We start from the raw sequence: 27020 nt of genomic DNA on the forward strand, positions 1-27020 counted from the left end.
AATATTCTGGAAAGTATTTTGTTATCTTTCATATGGTAATAAGCACATGTTTTCTTTACTTCTTTCCAGCTTTCAAGGAAGGAAGGTTTTTCATGCCGATTTTATGGCCTTTGCTAGGCTGCATTTGCCTTCTCTCTGTACAGTCTCTTTGCCCTACCAGATGCTAGGGACCACAACCCTGTTCCTCAGCTTCTTTCAGTGATAAACACTCTTAACCTCGTGCCAGTTACAAACTGGGAGCTGAGACTGAGCAGTTGCCACTGGTGTAGTTGTGTTGACTTCTAATATTTTCAGTGTCATATCTAAGGCATTATTATTTTCATGAACACAGGTTTTAATTCTGAACTTTTTGAAGAGCATTAGACAAAAAATTTTAACTGTTGCAGCCCCCACACATCTGAGACAGACATGAAACATGCAAACTGCAGATTTTGGGACACCATTTCTTCCAGATCTGTTCGTTCTTTCCCACTGATCTAGTAATGAATTCTCTACTCTTGTAGGACAATGTATTTTATGCAGTGTATGAGTTTCATTGAGATGCACATGTTCAAAACACTTATTCTGCTCTTTTAATGCTTCTGCCATTTTTTCCATAGAATAAACAAGGAATTTTTTTTTTAGAAAGACCTTCTAATCTGAGTGGCCAAAGACACCGACTAAACTAAATGCCGTACTTATGTTTCCTAGGTAAAAAGAACAACAGTCAAAATTTTGGCTTGACTTTCATATCAAGATAAATGAAGGAGTTAAAGACTTCTGCAGGGTAACTACAATTTATGACCATGGGAGATACCAGGTTGTTCTGTTACGTTCCAAGACTTGTAGAGGTCTCACAAGTTATCACACCACTCCTCCTTATAAGATGTAATTTTTTTTGCATAAACTTACAGCTTCAATTAAACTTCATTATGCATTTGCCACAGGCCTCAGTGTAGGCAAGATTTAGCTTCCAAGACCAAAGCTTGACTTCACCTGAGAGCTTCTAACTCTTTCATAATAAATATCCCCTATTGAGGCATAGCAACAACAGTTTATTGGTCTGTTTTTCTCTTTTCTCACTTTCCTTTTGCAGTCGTTGCTTTCTTCTCCTTTTTTTAAATAGTTATCAAAAGGAAAAATAAAACTAAGTAACCTATTCCATCTCAGTAACTAGCATAGCATAATAAATAATCAACTTGCCCATTGACTCTATCTATCTACTGCATTTTTATTAAGATAGACAAGACAGTGTTTTGTTCATCTGACACCTTTGTTTCGTTTGTGTTTGATTATTGCTACTGCATGTCTCAATAAATTAAGTTAAAAAGGAAATGACCTACTAGTTCTGGAGCGTATTCTTGTTCCCAGAGAAGTTCTGGTAACGTGGTAAGTAACAGGAGCGATAGCATGTGTTGATGCTATTTATTGACAGCAAATGTTAAACTACATTCCAGATTTACTGCCATTTAATCTAGAGGCCTACGCTGATGCTACAATTGAGTTTTAAGATAAAGATCAAAAGATGTAGAGATATCCATGAACAATAATACTTTACCAGTCAATCCCCTGGAAAATCTTTAGCTCTACCATATTTTCCAGTGTGTGTCTTAGACGATCCAAGTGCATATATGTGAACCACTCGTGCTACTTGTGGAAACTATATGTATGCCTCACCGAGAACTTGAGAAGTCACCTGAAGTCCCGGCACTGAAAGAACAAGCACCGTACCGCAGAAATAAAGGGAAAAGCAGCCTAGCTGAAATGAACCCTGCTTGTGTGTTAGCATACTGTTTGTACCATACCTATAGAAAGATGAAAGCACAGAGTCTTTTTCACTGTATTGTGGCCTTCTAACACAAAGAACGTGCAAAGATAAAACCACTCATGAAATATCATATACACCTGCTACCTCGTCAGTGGTCACTGTCAACGCCATATGCAGAACTTAGTACAAGTTTGCCTCGGTAACTGCTTTCTAAAGAAAACGCATAAAGACAGATAACACAGCTCCACAATGTGGTTATCATTTCAAGTGGAAGAGGGCAGTCAGATGCAGGCTTTCCTAACAAGTTTCTTACTCGTATTATTGAAGTGACTATTGAAGGAAATCTATATACAGCATCCAAATACCCTGCAATGAGTTGGAGAAATCTGTACGAATACTTTTCTCCATAAAGTTCTCTGGCCACTTTTCTTTTAATATTTCAGCTACTCTCTGAAGTGGTGGAATCTCCAAAAACAAGTTGACAGCATATTAAAAATAAACACTGCTTTATTTGCCAACAGATTTAAATCCTATTAAATGTACATATAAGTTAGCTGAATGCAACGTTTAAAAAAATTATCCCAACATTAGTGTATCATGTGTATCACCAAGATACTTTGCAGACAAAAATGCTACTCTGATCATATGACAGTACAAGTCAAAACAAGCAATACAGAAAGAACAATAAGAAAGTACATCTATTTCCATTCCTTCCTTGTCTCAAACTGATGGTATTATTCATGTTTTCATAAAGAAGTCAAAGTATAATAATAAAATCTTCTAGAAAAACAGTATAGTGTTTTGTAGTAGCACTCTTATTTTGCAGTCATTTGCTTAGATCATAACATACTAAATCTTCCTAAGGTATAAATACTACATTTCAATTGGGAAAAAAAAAAAACCCTGATCTTACTATACTTTGAAGGCCAATTTTGTTTTTCTAACTAATTCTAATGAAACAATCTACTGTTCCTTAAATTACAGTAGTTTAAACACAGGAGTAGCTTCACTTTGGTTAAAGGACACTTTCTGATACATATTTTAACCAGCGAAACCAAATATTCCAACAGTAAGAACAAGCACACCCCCAAACTGACTGGACCATTTTTTTTGATTTGTCACTTTTCAAGAATGCTGCAGTAAATATATATGTATGTAGACCATTATAATCCTAATCATGCTAACAATCTTTTGTTTGTGAAAATACTGCCTAATAACTTATAAAGGCAAACTATTACATAAAGAGGTGTGTTAGACTGTGATCTTATGTGACATTAGCTGTGAATACAACACATTCTCTCTTCAACAGTTTCTATATACCAAGTAATGCTATGAAGTGTAATGATATATTTATATACGTATTTAAATAAGCTGATCCCACAGTTTTTGCTTTTTTATAATAGGATACAACATACGCAGAACATCTTTTCTATAGCATCAAACAGGAAATGATGTCAAGAAATAAACTTCAAAGAAGCAAGAAATGAGGCCAAATATCCAATCCAATTCAGAGTCTCTATGTGGGGCTTCTACATATTAATGCTGCACCCCAGTCTTTGTTTCCTTCTTGTTTTCCTCCATTTTGCTTTCAAATAGCATTATTGATTCACAATATAGCTATTTTGCTGACATCTTGTCAAGTGTAGTATAGTCGGAAACTTTATTACAAGATGTGAAGAAATTAACGTTCTGTCTTCAGAAACCCATCTACTGCTGAATTTTCAAACCTGTTTTAGCTTCAGACCTGTGCATTTTGCATAGAAATATCAATATTATTTTGCATCTCATCATCTCACTCTTTGAAGCAATTCTGTGCCTTTGCTATCAGTAGCAAACGTGTGGAATCTAAATTAAGCAATTTAGTTAGTAGTATATATGTAAGAAGCAGAAAAGTGCTTGCATTATTTAAATTCTGGTGTTGCATACATAATTACGATGACTGATACTCCTCTTTGGCTTATACATTAAGCAGCAGAGCTATTTTATTTACTGCATTCCCGCAGTAAATCCATTATTTAAATGCATGTAAATATTCAAGAACATGGTCAGTTCACTATAAACATGAATTGCCAATATGCTTGATTTATCAAGCAAGCTTACAGAATCAAAATGAATAACTTACAGTAAAGAGAAATGTACACCTGCTTCAGCTGCCTGGCTGGAGCCGAACCACGCGATGTTTGTTAGAGGTAGGCACTTCAACGTCAGAACTTCTGCTAGTAATGACAGTTCTACCCAAGACATTGATTTAAAAGTCTGTTAAGATAACAAGGTTACTAGCCAAATGTTCCAAGACATAGGCTGGGTCTGCTAAAACAAAATCTGGAAACTAACTTGTGGACCTAGTAAACAGTACGTTATTTGGCTGATACAGAATACAAATCTGATTTTTTTTATACTTGCAAGGAAGTATAACTTTCAAAGTGCAAAAATATTAAAATTTCTAACTCTCTAGCTAGTATACTTTAGCATGAGAGAACTCAACAGTCTGGCGCTACTTCACCTAAGCAGTCCAGTTCTGAACTGCTCTCCAATAGTTCGCATAGCACAAACACACAGAAATGTGCCAAGGCAGGCATTGTTTGGCTAATACTATACAGTTTTGTGTGCAGGTTCACAGTATCATGATGCCTGCAAGCACACTTTGGAAATACACGTTTCCACATAGTGATCATTTTCACATCTTTCGTCAAATGCAAATAAACAAGGCACTAAGCATCAAAGTGTTGATATGTTTTAAATATCCAGCAAAATCATAAAAATGTGTAACTGCTTAAAATTATAAAACATGAGCACATTCATAAACTGGTAGCTATTTTGCACAAGTAGATATTATATATAAACTTGATAACTTTGTAGAAAAGTCCCATGAGAAAGCAGAAAAAAATCCTTCTTGAAAGTTTAAAAAAAGAAAAAAGTCAAGGCTCCTATGTATAAGGACAGTAGCAACATAAACATACGTTACTTGGCATTCTTAAAATGTTTTGAGTAGTAATCCTCATCTCTGCACAATCATATAGCTAGATCAATTGGTATGGCAGTTCAGCTCCCAAACTGCTGGACTGTTTAAAAGTCACTCCACTGCGTACACCCAATACAGACAGACTGTTTTAGCCCATTGCTGGCTTTCACAGAGATGGAAAGAAACCAAACCAAGGACCAGTTTTGGCCGAAACTAACGTCAAGCCTATTTTTCTAATGGTAGTTTCTGAAGTTGAGGAAAAAGGAAAAAAAAAGATTAGCTGCAAAAACACTAATTAGATGATTCTACAGTATTTGCATTTAAAGAGAAAACTCTTTGGCAGGTATCTTTATGAAAATAAATTATGGTTCTTCTCCTTCATTATGTATTAACTGAATTCTATGCCTTAAAATAATTCCAAGTGGAATTAGACCAATACAGCTTTAAAAATCCATTCCATCTAAAAATGTGTAAAAGTTCAAAGTTGTGAACAAATGTTATATAAGATATGTAGCGGATACAAAAAAAAACATAACCCAATCCCTGCATCAGAAGTATTATCTGATTTAAACGATCACGTCACAAAAATAATCATTTTCAGCATTTTCCATAGCAGGAGTCATCTATAATATCCTTTTCATTCAGCTGGGACACAGCCTGAACTGTGCATTTAGGAACAGGGGGAAGGGCTTGGTGGTGATGACCACATGATAACCTGTGAGCCCTTATAGCGGAATATCCCCTATCCTGGGAATCCAAATTCTAGGATAACAGGATTACAATTATTATTCAAAGCAATACGTAAATAGAAAACAGTGCTGAAATCGCAGGAGTTAAGTAAATTTACTAAACCTAGACTGCTAAGACTTCTTTAAAAAGTCTGAAATCTGTGGACTGAAAGCAACGGATTAAAACTATCCCACAGCTTTCAAGATGATGCATACTGAGCAAATCACGGAAAAAAGGCCCACAAATCCATGATCTAAATCACATACAGTAGTTTTTTTCAACTACATTGCTCTGGATAACTCCACTTTTCCTTCTGTGGCAATGAACTCCTTTTCTGTGGCTTGATTATCACCTCGACACAGCTTCTCCTTCAGTTTTTCAAGTTCATACTCATGGAGGATTTTCTGTGTTAAGTACTTTTCACGTTTTATTTTGGCTTTCACGTCTGCAGGGACATCAGGAATCATCCACGCTACAAAGAATTTGACGATGAATACAACATGCTGCAAGAAAAAAGCCAGGGGAAATGTAACAACTCATTACCAGATGAAAGGACTACTGTTAATTATTTAACACCAAAACGATCACTTCTCTTTTTCTTCACACAGACTATTCATCATTCAGCTGTCCTGGAACAAAATGTCACAAACTAATGTGCATCCGAGATGTGCACAAAGATTAAAACATTTCCTTTTATGGAGAAATTTTAATTCCAGATCATTTTATTAATTAGCAAGTCCAAGAGGAAAGTGTCAGGTTTTGAACCCCCAGCATTGCTTTCTAATACCTCTGGGTGGTTTCTTAACAATTTCACATTCCCATGCTGATAACGCGCAGCTTTCGAGAATCGATAAAAATACAGTAGGAAAAGTGATGAGAATAGCCCTTTAATGGTCATCTTTTCTCTTTAGAACTTGTGAAACGCTGGCTTAATACTCAAATGCCACTTCTCCAAATTTTTGATTTATCTGGTTTTATCCAAAACAGATTGCTCGAAAAATGCTTTTAGGATTCTGTATAGCAGCTGTCTCACATACAGTGCTCTAATGAAACCAGTAGAAGCTCAAGGGCTAGTCCTAGTGGTTCATGGCTCTTGCCATCTGCATAAAGACATTTTTTATTCTGCTGTTTTCTTTAGATCAAATCTAGCAGTCTCTCAAGCTGTTTTCACTCTTCGTATTCTGAGGTTAACTTCCTGAAGCTAAAAGACCGAGTCATAGTAATTGCTTTGGACATGGAATATTTGATATTACTTAGGGAAGAAACTACTTCATACTCTCAGCAGTTCTAGCTCCCATAATATCAACAGCTATCTGCAGAATCTATAACATTAATTTCAGAGGAAAATTATGTGGGGTACATACCTCCATAATAATTATAAAGGCCATTTTTGCAGCAAGAATATGCCAGAACTGCATAGTGTGTAAATATTTCCTCTCATGATCTGGAGGATATCGATAGTCTCTGTACCTGTTAGGTAGAACGACATGTAAAGGTGAAATGTCATATTCAGTCTGAGACAGATTACAAGCTCAGTGACACTTACATGCAAATACAGCTGTCATTTAAGGAACCCTTTCATCTTGCTTTAAATGGTCTGCTTCCTTTTTCGGAAAAAGGTTGGCTCTCATAATTTGTTTCTGTCTTGTATTTGCTTAAACACCCTTATTCACAGCAACAGAGCATGGATGAGGACGAGCAAGAAGTGCAATTTTATACATAGGTTACTTTTGTTTTCAGGCCATGATCAAATAATGCAGGACAGAGTGATGCAATGCAGCACATAGTAATGGACAAATGAATAAATGCAATGGAAGTTGACAGATTATGTACCAGACAGATGCTGGGTTTAATCGGAGGGCAGTCTTGAGTATGTGTTCAACATTCACATACATAGGTAGAACTCCTGGAGCTTTAAAGCTAAAATATCAAACAACTGTAGCTTCTTCTTAAAGGATTTTTCTCCACATCAAATGAAGTGGTTTTCCTTCACTATGGATTTTTCTGACCTTGTCTCTCAATTCTTCTAGAAACCTCCAGTTTTTCTTCTAGTGAGAAGGGACTTTTCTTTTCCATGAAAATGAATGGTCCAGCTTCTCAATGATATTAAGCACAGTGACATTGACTTTAAAGACTGTGTCTCTTTTTCAGTAGTGGTGCATATGCTTTGGAGTCTAAACTGCCCCTTAATAAAGCTTCCTTGGCCATTTAAGCATTGCAACTAAATACTTTTTAAAATACAGGCTTAAGTTGCAGCTTCAGGGACATAAATCTCTTCCACCACTCAATAGCATAATTAAGAAATAAATTCTCATATTAGTAAATCAGACTGTCTTTAAGACTAAAAAGGTGACTTTTCATTCGTTACTGGCAGGATCTCTTACTATCTCAAACACTGTCTTGTTAATAGCTTAAACACTATCTTTCACGCTTGGGATTTATGTCATGTATTTTCCAGTGGACTATTTAGATCTGCATTGACTTTTTATGGTGTATTCTAAACAGATAGTGACAAAACGTTTATTATTATACCAACACAAACCTGCACGTGTCAAAATCACCTAGATTCATTTTTGGCTTGTTTCTGTCAGGAAAATCCGAGATTTGAAACACTGACAAACTATTGTTTATGTATCCAGACATAGGTGAGTCTTCGTTTGTAGAATAAGCATAGTAGTAAACTAAACGAGGAATCATATCTGATGTGAATGCAACAATAAAAGCCTGGAAAAGAAATTGGAAAAAGAAATTGAGGAAGTACCACACAAAACTTGTGAGCAGATTAATAAAAGGCTTTTTGGTACTGTGACATAACTCAGGATCCACTGAGCAAGTGTGAGTGCGATTAGGGCACTTGCTTTGGTAAAGGAGCTGGCTCTAGCCTCTGCTGCAAGGACTAGTTGATTTTAAACATTTAGTGAAGAAAATATGTGAACTGTCCTTAGAAGAGGCACTGAAACCCAAAAATCCTCTTCCCCAGAGAAGTGTTTTGGCTTCCAAGTCATTCCTCCCTTTCCCTTCTCTTTTAATAAATTATGAATTACTTTATGCAATACAGAACTGATTTCTTGTACTTTCCTGCCCTCACACCAAACCATCTTCTATGAGTGATTACAGCACTGCTGAGGGAAAGAGATGTCGGCTGGAATCCTTGTGAGAAAGGATGAACTTTAATCTGGTGTGTGATCACTAAGTTATTTTAAGAAAGAAGGGGAGCCGTTTTCTCCAGCTGCATTTCAGAAGGAAGTAATGGCTACCAGGACATTTCGCCTAAAGACTTGAAAAGCTCAAAACGCTCAGGTGTCTTGCTAGTTATGCAATAGCTACAAGTGGTTTTGTTACTTAAGACATTTGTAGATCTAATACAGTTTAATATTTTGCATTAAAAAGAGTAACTGTTTTGCTCAGCAGACTGTTTTACATTTTACTAAAGACGGAATACCAAATGCAGCATGTTGTTTCCAGTTTATTAAAAGTGTTCTGAGCCATTGCTCCCATAGGGGCATCCAGAAGCAGTTGAACAGGAATTCCCACAACACAGACCCTATAATGACGAGACAGAAACGTCATCTGACTGATGGAATTAATCCACCTCTACTATCCCCTGTGGTTCCACCTGCACAATCTGGATGCTTCAGACTAAACTTCATCAGACTAGCTCACGCCATTCCAAAATGCTAGAAGGGACAAGTGAATCAAAGATTATGGTCCAATGAAATGTGGATTGAGAGACACATGTCATCAACACACTGCCAAGCCCAATCACCTAAATAGTTTGACCATATCTCCTAGGGCAGCATGGGATAAAATGAGTATTGCTGATGAAGGGGAAAAAGCGCCTGCTGATTTTTAAATCTGTACATTCTGAAAACATGAACGCAGAGTTGACTTAGCACAGTTAACTTACTTACATTAGTGACAACAGACAAGATGGCCATTCCGTTCAGGATTTCTTGCCAAACTCCTATACTATGCGCTTTGGCAGCAACAGGTCTCCTGTACTGAGTGGTTAACTTCCAGGAGTCTACTCGGATCTCCAAAATATTATTCATCAGAGCAAGAAGGGGAGCCAGAGGAAAGGAGGCCACAAAGAGAGTAATAAATCCAAACTGAATTACTGCAAGGGAAAAAGAGAAAAGTGCCAATATCTGCCCTGAAGAGAGAACTTTCAAAGTGACAATGGAACATTTAAGACACCACTACTGCACACGTGGCAAACTTCTGCCAGGCTGTGCAACAAAGCATCTCCACCCCCGCCCAGGGTGACACGTCAGTCTGCTCCAGCCCGTAGACTTCTCTAGTCTCCCACGGCTGCCTCTCAGCAGCAGCCAAGAGGAAGGGGCATTTGGGCCCTGTCACAGGACCAGTAGGGATGGATATCGATTTTTTCATGGAGCTGCACTTGTCATGTAGTGAATGTAAAGTGACTCATATGCCAAATTTCTGATTTTCTGAGGGAGTACTAAAAAAGCTCATTCTCCTCTCCTGCAATTTGCACAGAGCAAGCCCTTTGGCCTTTTAAACTTGCTATCAATTCACTCCTAAAGAAGAAGGGAAAATATTTTAATTTTCATCACAACCTTACCTCTACCTGCTGTTATTGGGTTAGTCAAAATATTATTAATATTAATTTTGCTTGTTTTAATGCCAGTGGGAAGTCTTAACGTTAATTTAAGAACTGCAAGGAGAATACATAAATGATCCCTTTAGTCACTACCAAAAACGTAACGTCTCTTGATACACTCTGTATCGTCCTGTGACATTCCTCAGTGCAGAGCCAATACTGCCACTATATTTTAAACAAAGGAAATGAAACGGAACATCTTGTCTGGTTTAGGCAGTGGATGATAACGCTCCTCCCCGCCCCGCACACCAGCCGTCTGTTCTTTCATGAGTTTAGTGATAAGTTTTTCATCTTACTCAAACAGAAGTCCTGCTAGCTCAGCAACCCTGGAACAATACCAGAGTGTACTGGTTCAGCTCTGATTCAGCAAGGAAATCTATTACCAGGCACGACTAACAACACCGATTGTCCTTGACGTATGAATTTCACTAGATCCCAGTGCTGCAGGAACTAGCTATATGACAGGAACAGAGCTGCATAGCTCTAGGCAATCTATTAACACTTAAAATTATTTCTTTGCAAATAAAACAATACAAGAGAGCCCTTTCCAACAAATTTTGTCCTTCTAGTAGACAAGTATTTTTTCCCTCCCCCAAGTGTATTTTCGATTTACTTTGGCTTCAATTTCCAGCTTTAGCTTCTTAGGTTTTGTAAACAAATTTCATAAGCTGATCATGTTAGCATCACTTTTGAAAAAGCTTTTTTTGTTACTCAGGCTCCCTCTGCTGGTCTACTGGATTGCATCAAAGCACTGATCAGTGCAAAGCTAAAACCAAATGTATTCTCTCTGCTCCAGTGCGTAGATCTCATATCTGCAGTAGCCTTACAGCATATTTGGCACTCGTCCCACACTTAAGAATTTCCACTGACATCAGCGGCAAACATGCTGGGGAACAAGAACTGAATACACAGTGACAGAGCTAGCTGCACTGAGAATAATATTCACCAGCCAAATAAGGGAAACAAACAGTCCTTGCAGTATTTCTATGAAACTCCCTGCATTATAAGATGTGGACAGCTTTGTTTATTGGGCTGGGATATTTCATGATTTCCAGCAGTTCATGCTCTGCTGTTTACCATATGGAAGTGGTACCATCATTCCTCCAAAACTAACTGAAAACCAATTGTCTTGCAAGTATCGGTACAGGGTGACTTGTCCCCATTCCCAAAGTGTTTTTTTTTTTTTTAACTTACCCATTTCTAGATATTCATAGAATAGGCCCAAGGCTCCGAATACTTGCAGATCATGGTCCTGCTCCCAGCGACTGTATAAATTTTCTGGATTACTTCTCGCTTTCCGACGTCCCCACCAGTTACAAATCCAGCTGCAGTTGCACAAAACGGTAACAAATGGAGGAAGCAGATCACGTATTCCTTTCTCTCTAAGCAAGCTCCTTATTGCAATATGCTCTTACAAGCATAGCTTTCACAATAAAAAAGCCAAAAGATCTATAAAGCAAGTCTACTTTTCAGAATTTATGTGGTTAATTTACACACAGTATCTTTCTTAGCTTCTTCATATGGCCTACCAATTATCAGTCCTTCCAATAATTTCATCCCTCTATAAAAACAGGCATCTCAGTGGAGGGATAACTTACGGTACAATGGCCTCTTGGATATTTCCCCAGATCTGTTTACCAGCCATGACTATGGTGAGCTGTGTCGTCAACTCTATCAAGCAGCCTGCAGGATCACACTGGTAAAGACAGATTGGAGGTTAATAGTAACATCATAATGGATGCTACCCAGGTAAAATATATCCTACTCCTGTATATGTGAGAGAAGGGAGAGAAGAAAAGTTCATAAATTGCTTAGGACAATACTTAATTTACACCTGGACTGCCAGCTAAGATTTTCTCTTAAGGAAAGCTGTTACAGAAGGGCTATAAATGCTCCATGTGCTCAGTAAAAGACATATTAAAACAGAGAGACCATTTAAAGGAGTAACTCTGATGCTTAAGAGTAACACAGGTGCTTCAGGCTGACTGCTGTGCAGAGACACAAGATGGGGCAGTAGGAGCCAGGTGCAGCAGCAGCAACCCCCTGCCCCAGGCAAGGTGAAACTATGGTGCCTGTTTGTCTCAAAACACCTAGACCAACAGCAACACCTAGACCAACATACAGCAAGCACCTGCTCTGCTTCCCGACACTGGAGGTATTTAAACACCTGCCAGTATCTGGTCCCTGCTGTTTGCTAGTCTTTACTGATGTTTTTTTAATAATTTAGCAGCCCGATCAGTACTAGCAGAGAATCAATTACTAACTCCACTGCATTACTTCATTCTGTTTTGCATCAAGTTTTTTCGTCACAATTAACTTCCAAGCAATACTTAGCATTAAATATTGCATTTCTTCTCTGTACATACAGTATACTTAGGAAGGATGCAAGAAAAAAGCAAAAACTTACAGAGGTGCCTCTTAGCAAATGGTTTCTCTGAAAATGTGGTACCTCAAAAAGCTAATGAAGATACCTGGAAGCCAGTGAGCATCTCCATTTATACTAACTTTCTTCAACCTACAGGGTCACTTCTCAAACATATGGCTTAGATCCACCGGTATTTCAGGAGAAGCGAAGTCAACAAAAACTTTTAGATTTTTTCACCTTTGTGACTGAGTGCCACAAGTTTTCACTACCAGTGTTTCCCCAAACAGCAAGAGCAGGAAGAGCCCTTGAAAGTGCCTTCATCAGCCAAAGGATGGCCAGAAAAGGTCCAGCTCATTCCACATCAAACGTACAGTAGGCAAGTTACGGCTCCGTGGGTTGGAGGGGATGAACAGTTTAACTAGTTTAGTATTCATTTCACCTTCATCAATAAAGTCCTACCTCTTCATTTCGCCAGCGATTAAACATGTACGTGTATGCACCTGGGTAACCAACAAACTTCCCTTTGAAGAAGGCCACATAGAAGCAGGAAGAATAGTAGTTGACAAACTGGAACAGAAACATTTTCATAGTCAGCCTGTTCTCATACTCCAGATGAGTTCTGGGAATCTCTGTGAAACCAGAATATAGTAATTTTATTTTCCTTTATGCCTTTAAAAGGGCACAGATTCATAAATACTCATCACCCCTGGTGCCCTTACATCCCAAAGGAAAAGAGCTCAGCAAATGCTATTCCTGTTCTCAGACAGCCTCCTCTTTATTTACAATGCAATGTTCTGAGTAGGCAGGTAAGTGGAATTCGTTCTTGAAACGCTTATCAGCTTCAGTTTCCCCTTCTTTATACTGTCTGCTAGCACTTGTCCCACCCCCCAAATCTCTCATCTTTCAGCTCCTGAAAAATAGCATATCTCAAATCTCAACTAGCAGTGCCCCTAGAATAGGAAGTTTAAATTTTGGCAACGCACACAATACAGAAAAATTTTGCTTTGTGGCAGAAGACTGCTACAGTTCTGTGTTTTTTCAGTGTGCAACTTCAACAGAAATCAGCAGGAACTGGATAGGGCCAGTGCCTCCAAAAGACAAGGCTCATAGCAGGGGAATATGAGGGAAGTATAGAGGAACTCTGGTAATACTAAATATCACCAAGCCTTTGCTTAAGATTTTGCTGCCTTCTCATAATCGCATTCTCCATTTTGCTTACTTTTTTCTAGTAGTAGGAAGCGTTAAGCACATCACTAGTAAAACGTCATTTTAAATAACAACAAATAACCAATTCAGGTCGGAAGAGATGGGAAGAAAATAAAACAGAAGAATTCCAGCTCCTCTGAAGCGGTCAGAGTCTGGCAGACACGCTGAACTCACCTGCCTTAGCCTAAAGGTATTTTATACTGGAGTACATTAATGTTTCTGAATTTGGCCTAAGCATTTTTTATTCTCAGTGAGCCATTCAAATGATTCCATCAAGCACTTCATGTCCACAACACCAGAGGTGGGCTGTACCTCTACATCTGAAAGCAAAATCTGGCCAAACCTTTTTAAAGGAATCAAGACTGAAGGGAGTTAGAACAGACACTCTTGACAGATGCGGTCAATGTGTTTTTTTTATACTCCCATGTTCGACTTCATCTCTAAACCCAAGCTGAGTGCAGCCTCCTGTGGCTGCCATAGGAGGGCAGCAGTCCCATAAAAGTAAATACTGTTTTTCTTCTGTAGCTGATAATCACAGTAGCACCAACACTTACAATACTCCACATTTACAAGCAGCAAAATAACAAGACTGAGCCTTTATACTCTTATAAAGTATAAAGTCTTTATACTCTTATAAAGTATAAAGTCTTCTCTTCAACAAGAAAGATAAAAGCCATAAAAGACGACTTTTTTTTTTGCTAGTCGCAGTTTTACTTATTATTTGTTCTGTCTTTCATTGGCCAAATTTGATCTAGTGAGATAAGCAATAAAGATCTCAGAATTAGAGATGGTCCAGATCAATCAAAATAAAGTCAGTGCAACATCCTATTATGTTTCTGTAAAAAACACCTTCCACTTGTTAATTCCACATATAAGAACTCATAAACAAGATCATCCAACTGTTTCATGACAGCTGTACGAGTTACAAGTGCATAATACTTTTCAGCTTCCCCCTCTCCTAAACTGAATATTCTGCAAACATCATTTCTTACTATACAGCACCTATAGAGACTTCTATGCACAAATTATTAAAGGTAAACAGCCAAATTCACAGAAACTGTTCTAGGGAAGCATATTTCCAGCACTCAAGCTCTCACCCCAAGACCCATGTATAAAATTGCTACTAAACCAACAGATCCTTCTGGTTCCACCTGCCTGCCACCAGCTCTGGAACGAGTCTGCTGAAGACAAGGCTCCCGATGGCCATAGCCACAAGATATCTTAGGCCTGACTGCTTCTCGACCTGCTCCATCTCTGCCTTCAAGCTGTGTAACTTTGGATCTGTAAATCCACAGCTAAGGGAGGTAGTACTGAGCTAACAGCTGAAAGGTGTACACCATCCTATCCCCCACTCTACTACCTTTTCCCCCAAAGTAAGAGACACGATTATTTAGCCTTTTTTCCTGTAAAGATGGCTGCTGAAAAGCTGTAATCTGTTTTTAAGAATATTACTTCATACATATTCAGGATTTCTAACTGAAATACTGCTAAATCAAGACAGCTTCATCTCACTTTGATGATTCTCATGTAACACAATGATTTTTAATTAATGTTCAGAAATATAATTGCCTCTCTGTCAGACTAATTTTAATATATACAAACATTATACTAAGAGAAACCAGCTTGTGGTAACTATTCAAATGCAGGGAACATATTCCATATAGCCACGGATACAAATGACTAGCTGCTGCAAACGTCACAATGCTGCCAGCGTGCCCAAGGTGAGGACAGCTACGTCAAGCACCTCTACCAGAGTCTATCTGTAGTGACTCCTCGAGAGTATTGTCTGCAAGTGCACTGCTTACCCATATCAGTAATCCAGATAGCTATTCTCTCATATAAGAAATTAAGTATCATGATGATGACAAAATTCAGGCATGAGGCTGTGACTGAAGTTGCCAGTTGAGGAGTCAGTAATCCACTGATGGGTTCTAAAGTCTCAGTATTCTCCATGAGGCTGGCAAAGGCAGCATACACTGCAAGACGATACACGATCACGGCTATCATGCTAGCTATAATCAGAGATACCTAAGGAAAGGACAGAGATTTAATGTACGCTTACAGCTCAGTATAGCTCTATTCATGCAACTTTGGAAATAAGATAAAAAGAATCATGTTTATACTTTTTTATTTCATTCTTTAAGGCCATGAGTTCAGCATCACTGAAATGCAAAGTACACAAGCGACATCATCTTTTATTAGATACATTAAATCCATCAAAATTATTTTGTTAACACAAGAAAAGCAAGACAATTTAATACCAATATTCAAAAAAAGAAATAGTGCAGAAGAATACAGACTCACAGAAATGAAGACAGAAAGGACATACTTTGAATTATATTGCCCACTTCCTGGCAAGTTCATTGTATAGCTACTTCTCTTAAATTAGCATTACATGTCATTGTTGTGAATATATATATACATTTTTTTGCGTTTACATTTTTTCAGGACGATCTGGTAACAGCATAGTTATCCCTATGCTAGAAAGGCTCATCACATTACTAGTTACTGACAAATTTCCAAGATCTTTTACCTTTTTCATCTGAATTGAAGTGCACTTTGCATGACAGCAGGGAACGTACAGGACAATAGTAGAAGGGAAGGTTAAAAGCACTAGTATGTGTTAATGTGATGATTAGTGATAATACATATTAAAGCGATGATTCAAAAAATGCTCACCCAGAACAACACTGTAGTTCCTGAGATGCAGAACCGCACAGCCTGGCTAGTTAGAGGCAAATAAGGCTCCATCTCCTGAAACAGTCAAGCAAGCACAGCACAGTTCACAAGTCCATAATCTCATTTTAATATCAAGCAGCATAGAGAGCTCTCAACAGCTGTGTGAAAATGACCACATCCGAGAAAAAACATTCATAACTCCTCTCTCTAAAAGGCCAAGTATGACATGATTTTTTGAATGTGCTGATTAAAAAAAAAATCAGGACAGAAGTGGCCATAAACAATGCTAAAGGTAAATACAATACCTGGAAAGCATAATTAAACCTTTGCAAAATCAATCAGTGCCTAAAGGACAAAGACCCACTTCTTAATCACATGAACAGGACAGAACTATTTATTGTAATGCGAGGTCAGCTGTCATACAGCTCTCAGTTCAAAACCGGACTGAATCTTAAGAGAGTCTTCACGCGAAGGTTTTTTAAAATCCTCCTTTACTTGGATGTGCCATGTTGTTCCACACAGCCAGAAAGCATTTTCCTCCACTCCTTCAATGTATTTGTTTTATTGAAGAAATGGCTCGATTCATTAGTTGCCAATCTCTGCTGCAGTATCAGGCAGCTAGGTCTTACCCAAAAGAGTATTCCCACATAGCACAAGAACAGTTTTCCATGTTCGTGTACAGCTCTCTTTTTAGCAACCAGTTCTAATTCCTAAAATATCAGATTACACGTATTAGGAAGAGTTTACTTACGAACTAATGCCAGAGGAAGAAAACGTAATACAGAATAACCTGAAGTTGATAAAACTTTGAGACGGACAAGTCACCGTACCATGCTTACGTGAGCCTTGGACAAAGAGGCCCCGATTAGCATACTTAAAGTTTGTGCTAGCCTGTAGTACAGATGACTATTTTGAAATTGTAGATACTTGCTTTGAAAGTGGAAGATATTTAACCTGTAACATGTTGTTGAAGCAAGTTTATTTTCTGTTATACAGAAGTCCAGAGTGCGCCGAACACACCAGTGTAACATGCCATAATTGCTACGAATACAGCGGGCACCTAACTGAGCAGCACACTTCCCCTTGAGACAACCAAGCAGTAGCAATCATTTCACCTGACAAGCGTTCCTTTTTGATGGCAATATTCTGTAGCCAGATCAGTCAGCAATATGTTCATATGAACGCAATTTTGTTTTAAACGCAATGTGCTGTTTTCTCATGAGAGAGTAAAACATGTTGCTTACATCTGCCTAAAGTTACTTACTAAACACTACTATAAATACTTTCGTCTTAACTCACTACAAGGTGTTGATGATTATAACAATTAAAAGCTCTAGTAATAGTACTATAAAAAAGCTAGAGATAAGCTGATACTGACAGAGATATCGGGGGACTCCATATAGTAAAATCTAATACATAGTACGTATTAACAAATATGTATACACTATATTAAGAACAAGCGCTCAGACACTCTAGGCTATTTAACAAGTAGTCTTCTACTTGAGAACAAAACGTAGGCAATGATGTTGTGCAGCAACACAGCCTAATTTTGAATGAAATCAGCAAAAATGAAACATCTAGTTAAATACTTCAGCATCACGAGTATGATGCTGATACTTTATCAACAGCAAATGAGGTATAGCTAAGACTCAGGATGAGTGATTTCTATTTCAGCATACCTAGAACTTAGAATCATGGCAGAGTAATGAGAAAATAAATTTTCTAACCAAACTAAAGTTTCCTGGGACCCAGAAAACTCTGTGACCTGTATCCGTATCATCTTTTCAGACTACAGAATGAATCTATTTTAAATCGTTCTCCTTTCCTATGTTCAGTATTACACATTATCTAATGAAAGGAAATTAGGCTACAGTGTGGCTAACCTGTATAGTTTGCTGTAACTGGGCATTGACAAGGATCACTGCAAAACCCTGCCACACAATAGCTTCTGAAAATCCACCAAGATAATAAATATGATGTGTCATAAAATAAAGGATTATACAGTAATTGAATTTCTATGGTAATTGTCAATGCATACATAGGGCACAACACTAAACACGCTGCTGTGGATCGACTCCTAACTGTAAATCGGTATCTCAGTATGAGATGAGAAAAATAAATATTAAGATCCCATTTTTATTTCCTAAATAAAGTCCAAGTAAACCATCTTACCTAAGGGATCTGTCTGCATTTACAGAGGTAACAATCTTCTCCTCCAGAGCACTAACACAAACGCACTAGCCTGTGCCATCTTTGGCTGTAATCTGCTGTGACTGATTCACCTCCCCAGACTATGCGTTTTGCTTCATGCTGTACATAACTACTGCCTATGAGTCAGGCCCCTGCTTCCTTGCCCTCACCCGATTATGCTCTGCTGCAGTACATTACTCCAGAGGGCACAAGGGCCATGAACTGCCTGGGTGATTTTCCCCTGTTCTCTCCTTCAACTGCAACAGAACCACAGTGGTTCAGCTGTTTTTGGTTACTGTGCTGCTATGTAAGAAAATGGAGGTTTTGAGCCTAGGCATATAGAAAGACGCACACTAGCAAGTAACACGCAACAGGCAGGCATCTGTTTTCAATTAGCTGAACTAGCTAGGCAAAAATTATGACTTGCCTTAAACTGTTTTCCTAAGCCTGCAGAAAGTAATACCTCTGCAGAGCTACACTCAAGATCATACTGCAGGATCTTCAAAGATCTCCGTGTGACTAGAGCGTGCAAGTTACAGTTACAAAAACAACATCAACACTGCATGTGCTGAAAGGGAACAAGAGAAACACTCATGAGAAATTAGATTAGTGTATATATTCCCTAATTAAGCAGACAGCCATGAAGGACAGGTACTGTTTGTATAATAATGATGTTTCCCATGCTCTGGCCAAGTTTCTATTTCTTTTCTGAAGACCGTGTTACCTTAGTATACCCGTGACTGGTAAAAATAAATTATTTATATACAATGCAATTATAGGAAGATGGAAGAGGATTTAAATACTTCTGACTGAGGTGGTAGATGTTGTGCTGGAATGTAACCATCTGGTCCTTAAATTTGTCAAATAACTCCTACCTATAAGTTTTAATGAAGACGATTAACTTCTAGTAGGTATTTAGCTAGAGCGTTTAAGAGTTAAATAGCGTGGTTAATTGTATCTCAGTTAGATTTCAGACAAAGGACTTCAGCAACCTTCACCTCTCCAGTGCTCCCCAAACTGTGACCGGATATCGTAAGTGAAACCACAGCTAATGTCACACTTAACCATCTCGATATCAAGACAATTGTTCCTTTCCATGTTGTGTAAGGATGAGAAAGAGCGCTCTACTGAAAGCACAAAGATTTCAGAGACTGCCATGCTGAAATGTGAATGACACTGCAAAGATGGTGTTAGCATAATAAAAGGTATAAGCTGTGACTCAGTATTCCTCATTTAATATATCAATTTCCTGTGGAAATTAAAGTCATTAGAGGATACTTAATTAAAATTATGAACATACCCTAGAAGAAAAAAACACATTCTCATTTATTCCAGGTCAAGAAGTCTAGCTAAGAGACACCTGCATGAAGAGAACCATGAGCTAAGAGATGGGGCATGCCTGTCATGCAACAGGTCGCAGTGCTGAGAGTCATCAGTTACAGTTAACTTTGGACTGGGAAGCAGTACAGCCACACCACAGTGCATTGCGTCAGGATAAACAGACCCCTGAAAGGCAGGGCTATTAGCTCCAGTACCAACCAGCGCTAACAAGCAACAGTGCTTTCAGCAGTTAAAGAGCTTATATCTGATATTAGTCAATCAAAGAGTGCAAACCTCAGCCCTCATCAACTGGATGCCTTCAGTGAGAAAACAGTAAGTGTTACCAAATTCTGCACAGGGTGCGGTTGGCATCATGTTCTCCATATTTAAGGCAAGATCTTTGCAATCAAACTCTGTTGCGTGGAGAAACAATAGCTGGGGGCCTGCCCTGCTCTGATACACATGCTGTATTGCTCATCTGTGTTGCACAAATCTTTACCTAGCAATTAGATGCTCATACATTATCAAATCCTCCCCCTAACATCTTTCAGCACAAAATTGATTTTGCATGCATATCAACCCAGCAGGTGTTTACCTGAGTTACAGGGTTCTTCTTCTTTTGGGTACATTTGGCTTCATACTCAGGCCTCAGCTGGAGTTGCTGCTGCTCCTCTTCAAAATCAACCAAGTCCCACTCGTATTTCAGTCTAGCTTGCCGTCTCTTCCAAAACTCCAAGAACAGAGTAACTGCAATTTTAAAATGTTGAAAAATAGTTAAAAAGGAAAAAAAAAACTTTTAGGAGATGTGAACAAATTTATTTCCTATATTAAATAACTTGTCTCTGCACTGCCTTCTATTCTGCAGCCTATTCTTTGCTCTCACGATCTATTTTTATTGACTACCTTTTAAAGTTCATAGCTAAGAACAATAAAATGGATTAAATACAATTATTATCTGAAGTCCAAAAGTGGATGAAAAGGAAGATAAGACAGGATATGGATTATTTCCACAGTTATGACAACCATGTTCAATTACACTTTAACTGTTTTTCAAACATAAATATCAATACAGAATTAACAAAAGAACTGAGATAATTCACTTAATTCCTTGAGTAACCCATGAACAACTGTATTACGGACAAGCAGAACTGTTTCTAAGTTCAAAGGCTTCTGTTACTTTTTTGATGATTATTTGATATTGCGGTCATTTTAAAGACAGTTAATGTCTGATACTTTTCAAGTGACCAAGACTGAGGCTGCCTTAAGAACTGTTTTTTTAAATACAAGGAGGGAAATGTTTTTATATATAAAACAAACAACTATAGAAGCGGTAATACCATATAATGTTAAAAAAGCCTTCTATAAACTGTTTTAAAATGTAAGCCTTCGGTAATCTGATCGTTGTTATTTGAACTCAAGAGACTATGGTTTACACAAACACAGCAAATTTTATCTTGTGCAGTTCTACAACCTTTTGCTGGTGCTTCCTAAATGACTGATCTATGTCACTCAAAGGCTAGTGCTTAAAACCAAGAAAGGTTTAGGATACAGGCACATGACATCTTATTTCAAGAATTTCTGAGAACGTTCTGTGAAAATGCTAGCGGCTCTGATAACAAATAGACAAACAGATCTTTGTGTGTTAATAGATCTGTATCCAAATTGAAGTTCTGTTTAATTACAGTATTGGATGCAGTCTTTCACCCAAACAGCAGACAAGGTATTTAAGGGAGCGAGAAATAATAACCATGTTATCCTGAATCTATAAAGATGTATAGAATTCAAGAACATGTATTCAAGACAACACGATCTTAACAGTTCGAACAAGTATCTGTTGGTGTGAATATATATACCTTATAGCAAGTCTCAGGAAATCTACCCATTTCTGCATCATCAAAACATACATGTAATGTATGAACTTCATCGGAGTGGAAGCAAACTGATTCTCGTCCTTAAAGTGCTGCTGGTAATGTGGTAGTGCTGGGCTCCAGTGAAAAGACATAGAAGCCCTCTATTCCCTCACGTGGACACAGATAACTTGCAGGATTCAGTAGGAAGAACTCTTAAAAGGACTACATGAGCTTGGACCACTCTATGTTAGGCTACTAAGGAGAGAAACAAACGGTAACAGCTGGGGTATTCAATGCTTATGACATCCTAGACAGCCTACACACCTGCTTTTCGTTGTTGTCGTTTGTTTTTTAATGTCCAATCCCTTTGTAACCTAAATTTATTTTTATTCTTTCATCAGGTAGATAGTTCTGTATCTGAGACAGAACTTTAAAACATAAAGCCATTCTTCACCTTCTTCCCACCCCAGTGTCCCTCAATAGTTTGTCCAAGACCTCCTTATTGCTTGACATAAACTTATTATCAAATGTACTCACCCCATATGCCCATGAAAATGGCAAAAAAAAGAGTTGCCACGTTATCAAACAAATGGGAATACTGCAACAGAACATATAGGAAGAGTTCAGTAACAAAACAGTTTTCAGTAGGAACAAAACGACAATGGCTGGAAAAACAGATACAGACCTCTGAAGACGCACAGGTGGTATTTAGCTTCCAGTAGTCACAGTCTCGGTCACAAAGAGGGCACATGATGATCTCTCCTCCAATTGCAGGGTCACAGATTTCTTTGCTAAGGAAAAAAATGTTTCACAGTATCTGTTTTATAGTATCTTAAGAATCACTACATGAATTTATTCCAGAAAAAAAACATCAGAGCTTCATTTCTTCAAAGCTCAACATTTGCAGCTTCACATAGTTGTCACATCCACTGACGTAACCTGTAGTGGGTCAGGTCAGGACAAGAAAAAGCAGTGGCTACACGGAGCAAAACTAGCAATTCACTTGGTATATGCTTTGTTTTTTTTTTTTTTTTCCCCCTAGTAAATGGATCAGAGGTCTGTAAGAAGCTGAACTGCACATGCACAGCTTTCAGGTGAGATATAAACCATGTTATTTTTCATCAGATCAGTAAAGTGCTCATCACACCTTTTCTAAAAGCAGAAGTATTAATTCAACTTTGCTATCTACAGCAAAACATGCTGCTTCAGTCAGACACAGCTTTTTATTCTGTTAAAGAAGTCCTATTTCAAACCACACTGAATTTAACTCCTATAGTTGGTGAAGTTTACAATCCTATACATACTTCCTTTATATCCACAGAAATTTGAACACGCATAGCAGTATATCCAGGTGAATTCAGAATACGGTAACTATAATGCAAGTTTCAAAATAACATAATTCAACAGAATAGGCCAGACAGCAGTTATATTCTGTATAGAAATGCAAGTAAAATGCTAGTTTCTGAGTTTTAATTTGTTATATTGTCTTTTATGGGTAAAAATGAAGAAAGGTCCTGGAAGCCTTTTCATTAAGATCAGGAGCAGTGAAAGGGTGCGAACCCTGCTCTCTTCCCCCCTCCTCCCCGGCAAATCTCTGAATATAATAAATCCTGGGATTCTTTGAAGAAACAAATACTAAATTATTTACAAAAGAAACTTTAGCAAACTCTGGCTTCTGACATAACGGACTCATCTCTGATGAGAGAACACTGCTGATCTACCTTGTACTCATGGTTTTGACAGTGAAAATGATGACCTCCTGCCCCCTTCACCTCTGCAAAAGGTCAACAGACTTCTCTGTGAGATAAATTAAAATTTAAAAGGTTAAGGGAACACTAAGCAGTTGAAACAAACTATTCTGAGAGATGTTAGTGGTATTCTTAAGATCTTACATATTGCAGGTGCTCCAATATAAAAAGCTGTTGCCAAACAGCAGTAAAATACCACCTCTTGCCCACAAGTTCGGTCTTACTAATTAATAGTCACCAATTCTACACTAGCTGTCCACCACCATTTTAGTCCATACAAATCGCTGGAGAACAAACTGGTCTGCCCCAAGATTAAAAACATGTCAAGTTATCTGCTTTCCCACAAGAGCAAAGTTTTTGCATTGCTTGATTTGCTAGGTAAGTCTCAGTTTTTACCATCATAAGCGCAGGAGATTTTCAATATTACACTCACCTGCTCATATTTTCATCCATTGTAAAAAAGCCATAGAGAAAACAGATTAAGCCAACAACTGCTGCAAGGAATAACATCTCAGTGTAAAATCCGAGCCAGGCAAAATAGATTCCAATCTTCTCGCCATAGTACTTCCTGAATAGAAAAAACGGAATTGAAAAGGAATATCAAGCAATGCTTAAAGCTATAATAGAGAAAAATGGCCACAGTCAAAGTGAAACACTGCACAAAATTCTCATGTAACAGAAGAGCAAATCCATTAACATACACTGGTAAAAACAAGATTTGAATCCAGCCATAAGCAAGAGTTACAAAAGTTGAATGAACAAAATACATGGTCTCTTCTGACCTTTTCTTTCTCCTTGCAGAAGCTCTAGCTTTCAATCACTCGTTCCCTCTGCCCACAGGATAACATACACAAAGATTTGCAATTCTGATTTTCAAAGCAGTTATACAAAATTAAATTGGGCGCAATAGCTCTGATCACACATTTAGAATGAATGTGCTATTCACCACAAAAACACAATTGGTTGCGCTACAAATGGAACAAATGTAACCCATGAATAAAGCAATGCACTTGTTATATAAGAATAGGAGCTGAATCAAAGAGATCTTGAGTAAATTTAGTTTAAATGTGAGCTCAATACTGAATGAAGAGTCATGCTTCACAAACTGATTGTTCTCAAAATATTTTCAAATAAATACGTGTTGAAACCTCAGAGTTTCAGCTTCATCTTTAAAAATATCTGCTACAGCATCTTGATTGTAATATGCTACGTATTCTTCATATACGTTCATCTACAGCTGAGTTATCTGTAAAATATCTGACCCCAAGAGCACTGGCTAGATTGAATGGGGCTTGATCTGAGGTAAAGCGTTTTTCTAGTCACCAATAAAAACATCTGCTGTGTACAGGAGACCTAGTGCCCAATTAAGTATCTCTTTCTCATCAATCCTTAAAAGGAGTAAAAATTCAAATACAACCAATGCTTCTCAGACAGTCATTTACCTGATAAGGTCCAAAGGCTGTTCTTTATAGAAACGTAAGAAACGAGCCCACTCCATATATAAAGTATATCTCTCATTGTCACAGTTTGGATCATTTGCTTTTTTCCAGTACTGACACTGTGAGCAAATCAGAGGAAAGGCAGAACATCTCAACCAAAGACTCAAATAATGCATCAAAAGAAATTAACATTAATGATGATGTACTCCTCTTAAGCTTGGGTCAATTAAAATAACTTGAAATTCAAAGTTAGCACTGTACTTCAGCACTTTTATATAAGCAGAACCTTCTCTATATATGTAGCTTTTTAAGAGAATACACATTTTCAGAAAACATCAGTCTTAGACATTTAGCCAACCTGTACTGAAACCGTATTATGCTATGTTACACTAATGTTGCACTGGTACAACCTGTACTTTGTGATACTCATTTGCTCCAGCAGATCACTGAAATAAGTTGTTTGTTCCTTTATAGCATATGTACTTGCTCAAGCTTCCCTAAAATGGCAATCCCTCCCTATTTTACTCCCCCTTCATGAAAAAATAATGCAAATTTAAATCCTGTTCTCTATAGTTCACAACCAGGCTCTCATTCACATTTCACAGCCAAAAGACTTTCACTGAGAGACGTAAACTAGGGGATATAAATTCAAGTTTTCATGCCTCCAGACATTGCACTACACTGTGCTCAGTGCTGTGGCCTCTAAAGTTGTAATGCAAATGCGCACAGAACGAAATTCTGACTAACTTCTGTAGTGTTCATCACCATCACGTATCCACCAGCCTAAACTAAGAAAAACTTTGCAACTTTATCAATTTCCTAGAAATTAAATGTATTAAAACAACCACTGTTTCTGATAGCTCTTGTAATTTTGTTCTGTGTTGTAAAACTCTGCCTCTTCAAAATATTGGCTATGCTAAAAATTCAGTGTGTGATCCTGTTTTTCCCTTTTTCTTTTGAATGCCTCTTAGCTATGAAGAAAAGCATGAAAATTAGTTTCTAAGAAATCAAAAATTAATTGAAAAACTAAATATCCACATTTACAAATATTTTTAATACGTTACATATTTAATTTATAAAAAAATTATTTGAAAATAAATAACAATCATCCATAAGAAGTAACATTTTGGCACACAAAAGTCAAATAGCAGGGCTGGCATGTATTTCTTGTGTATTATAAAACAGAATTAATTTCTGGGACAAGTTAAAGGGTATGAGTACTTTTTCATTTCTGCTGGAAACAGGAGTCTCACAGAAGGTAAAGATAAAAACACTGGGAAACGCTCAAAGGAGCAGAGAACTAAAGTACTTACATCATGAAGAGGATATGCAGCTGAATAGGTGCCATTATTTAGCAGTCTTTTAATCCCAAACTTCTTCTTCCCTTCTTCTGTCCCATATGGGCAACGTGTTAAAATATAATAAACCTAGATTCAAACACACACATTTCAGACCTCACTTACTTTAAAGCCATTTAACAGAATCCTATACTGGCTGATGGAAAGAGCATGTACCTGAACTGCGTATTTAGCCAGTTCTCCCTACCAGGAGTACCCTGTCTGAGACTGCTGAAGACAAGCCAGCCTTCCTGCAAAGGTCCCAATCCATTCCAACCAATATTACTCTATGATTTTAAGAAAGATGCACAGGCATCTAGGTGTCTGCACATCTACTCAGAGAGTTTGTATTATATATATTCCATTCTTGCATGCATACTCGCATGAGTCACTGTACCTCTACATGTAAATGTAAACGGACAAATTCATATACGTACTATTCTGTTTCTCATGGATGGTGAGAAGAAAGTGCTCTCATCATTAATGAGGTACAACTCCTGCTTCTCCTTGCTGAATGGTGCCGTGAAATAATCCGGTTCAGGGTGCATCACCTTCTCAGGAAGCCTGAATGGTGTAAGCATACAATCCAAAGGGTTCTCCACCATCGGAGGAATATCATTTTCCTTGATAGGAACTTTAATGTTCAGCACTTCTGCATACGTGATCAGAACCTCCCATGGGGCATGGATCTTCACAAAATAAATTTTGCCATCTTCAGATTCCTGCCCCAGAAGAGTTAAATGTGACATTAGACTACGCGGCATTTTGCTGTAAGATTTATCAGAATAGCTGTTACACATAATTTTTTTCCTTTTGCACATTTT

The 27020-nt window shown here is 37.8% G+C and overlaps 1 protein-coding gene across 11 annotated transcripts in view; it reads right to left on the reverse strand.

Moving 5' to 3' along the window:
* Positions 1–2236: 2236 nt before the first annotated feature.
* The window catches only part of ANO5 (anoctamin 5), a 61538-nt gene continuing 36754 nt past the window's right edge, over positions 2237–27020 (reverse strand). For all 11 annotated transcript variants that reach the window (XM_068945352.1, XM_068945349.1, XM_068945350.1 and 8 more), the window contains 16 exons: positions 26634–26918; positions 26173–26286; positions 24863–24978; positions 23854–23988; positions 22358–22463; positions 22210–22270; positions 20418–20569; positions 16313–16387; positions 15439–15661; positions 12887–13056; positions 11661–11758; positions 11257–11387; positions 9350–9555; positions 7981–8162; positions 6803–6908; positions 2237–5941 (listed from right to left, as the gene is read on the reverse strand). In XM_068945352.1, coding sequence (XP_068801453.1) covers positions 5720–5941; positions 6803–6908; positions 7981–8162; positions 9350–9555; positions 11257–11387; positions 11661–11758; positions 12887–13056; positions 15439–15661; positions 16313–16387; positions 20418–20569; positions 22210–22270; positions 22358–22463; positions 23854–23988; positions 24863–24978; positions 26173–26286; positions 26634–26918 — 2382 coding nt within the window. In that variant the 3' untranslated portion in view covers positions 2237–5719. The remainder of the gene's footprint in view (positions 5942–6802; positions 6909–7980; positions 8163–9349; positions 9556–11256; positions 11388–11660; positions 11759–12886; positions 13057–15438; positions 15662–16312; positions 16388–20417; positions 20570–22209; positions 22271–22357; positions 22464–23853; positions 23989–24862; positions 24979–26172; positions 26287–26633; positions 26919–27020) is intronic.

The sequence above is a fragment of the Struthio camelus genome, chromosome 5, assembly GCF_040807025.1.
Source record: "Struthio camelus isolate bStrCam1 chromosome 5, bStrCam1.hap1, whole genome shotgun sequence".
Taxonomy (NCBI): domain Eukaryota; kingdom Metazoa; phylum Chordata; class Aves; order Struthioniformes; family Struthionidae; genus Struthio; species Struthio camelus.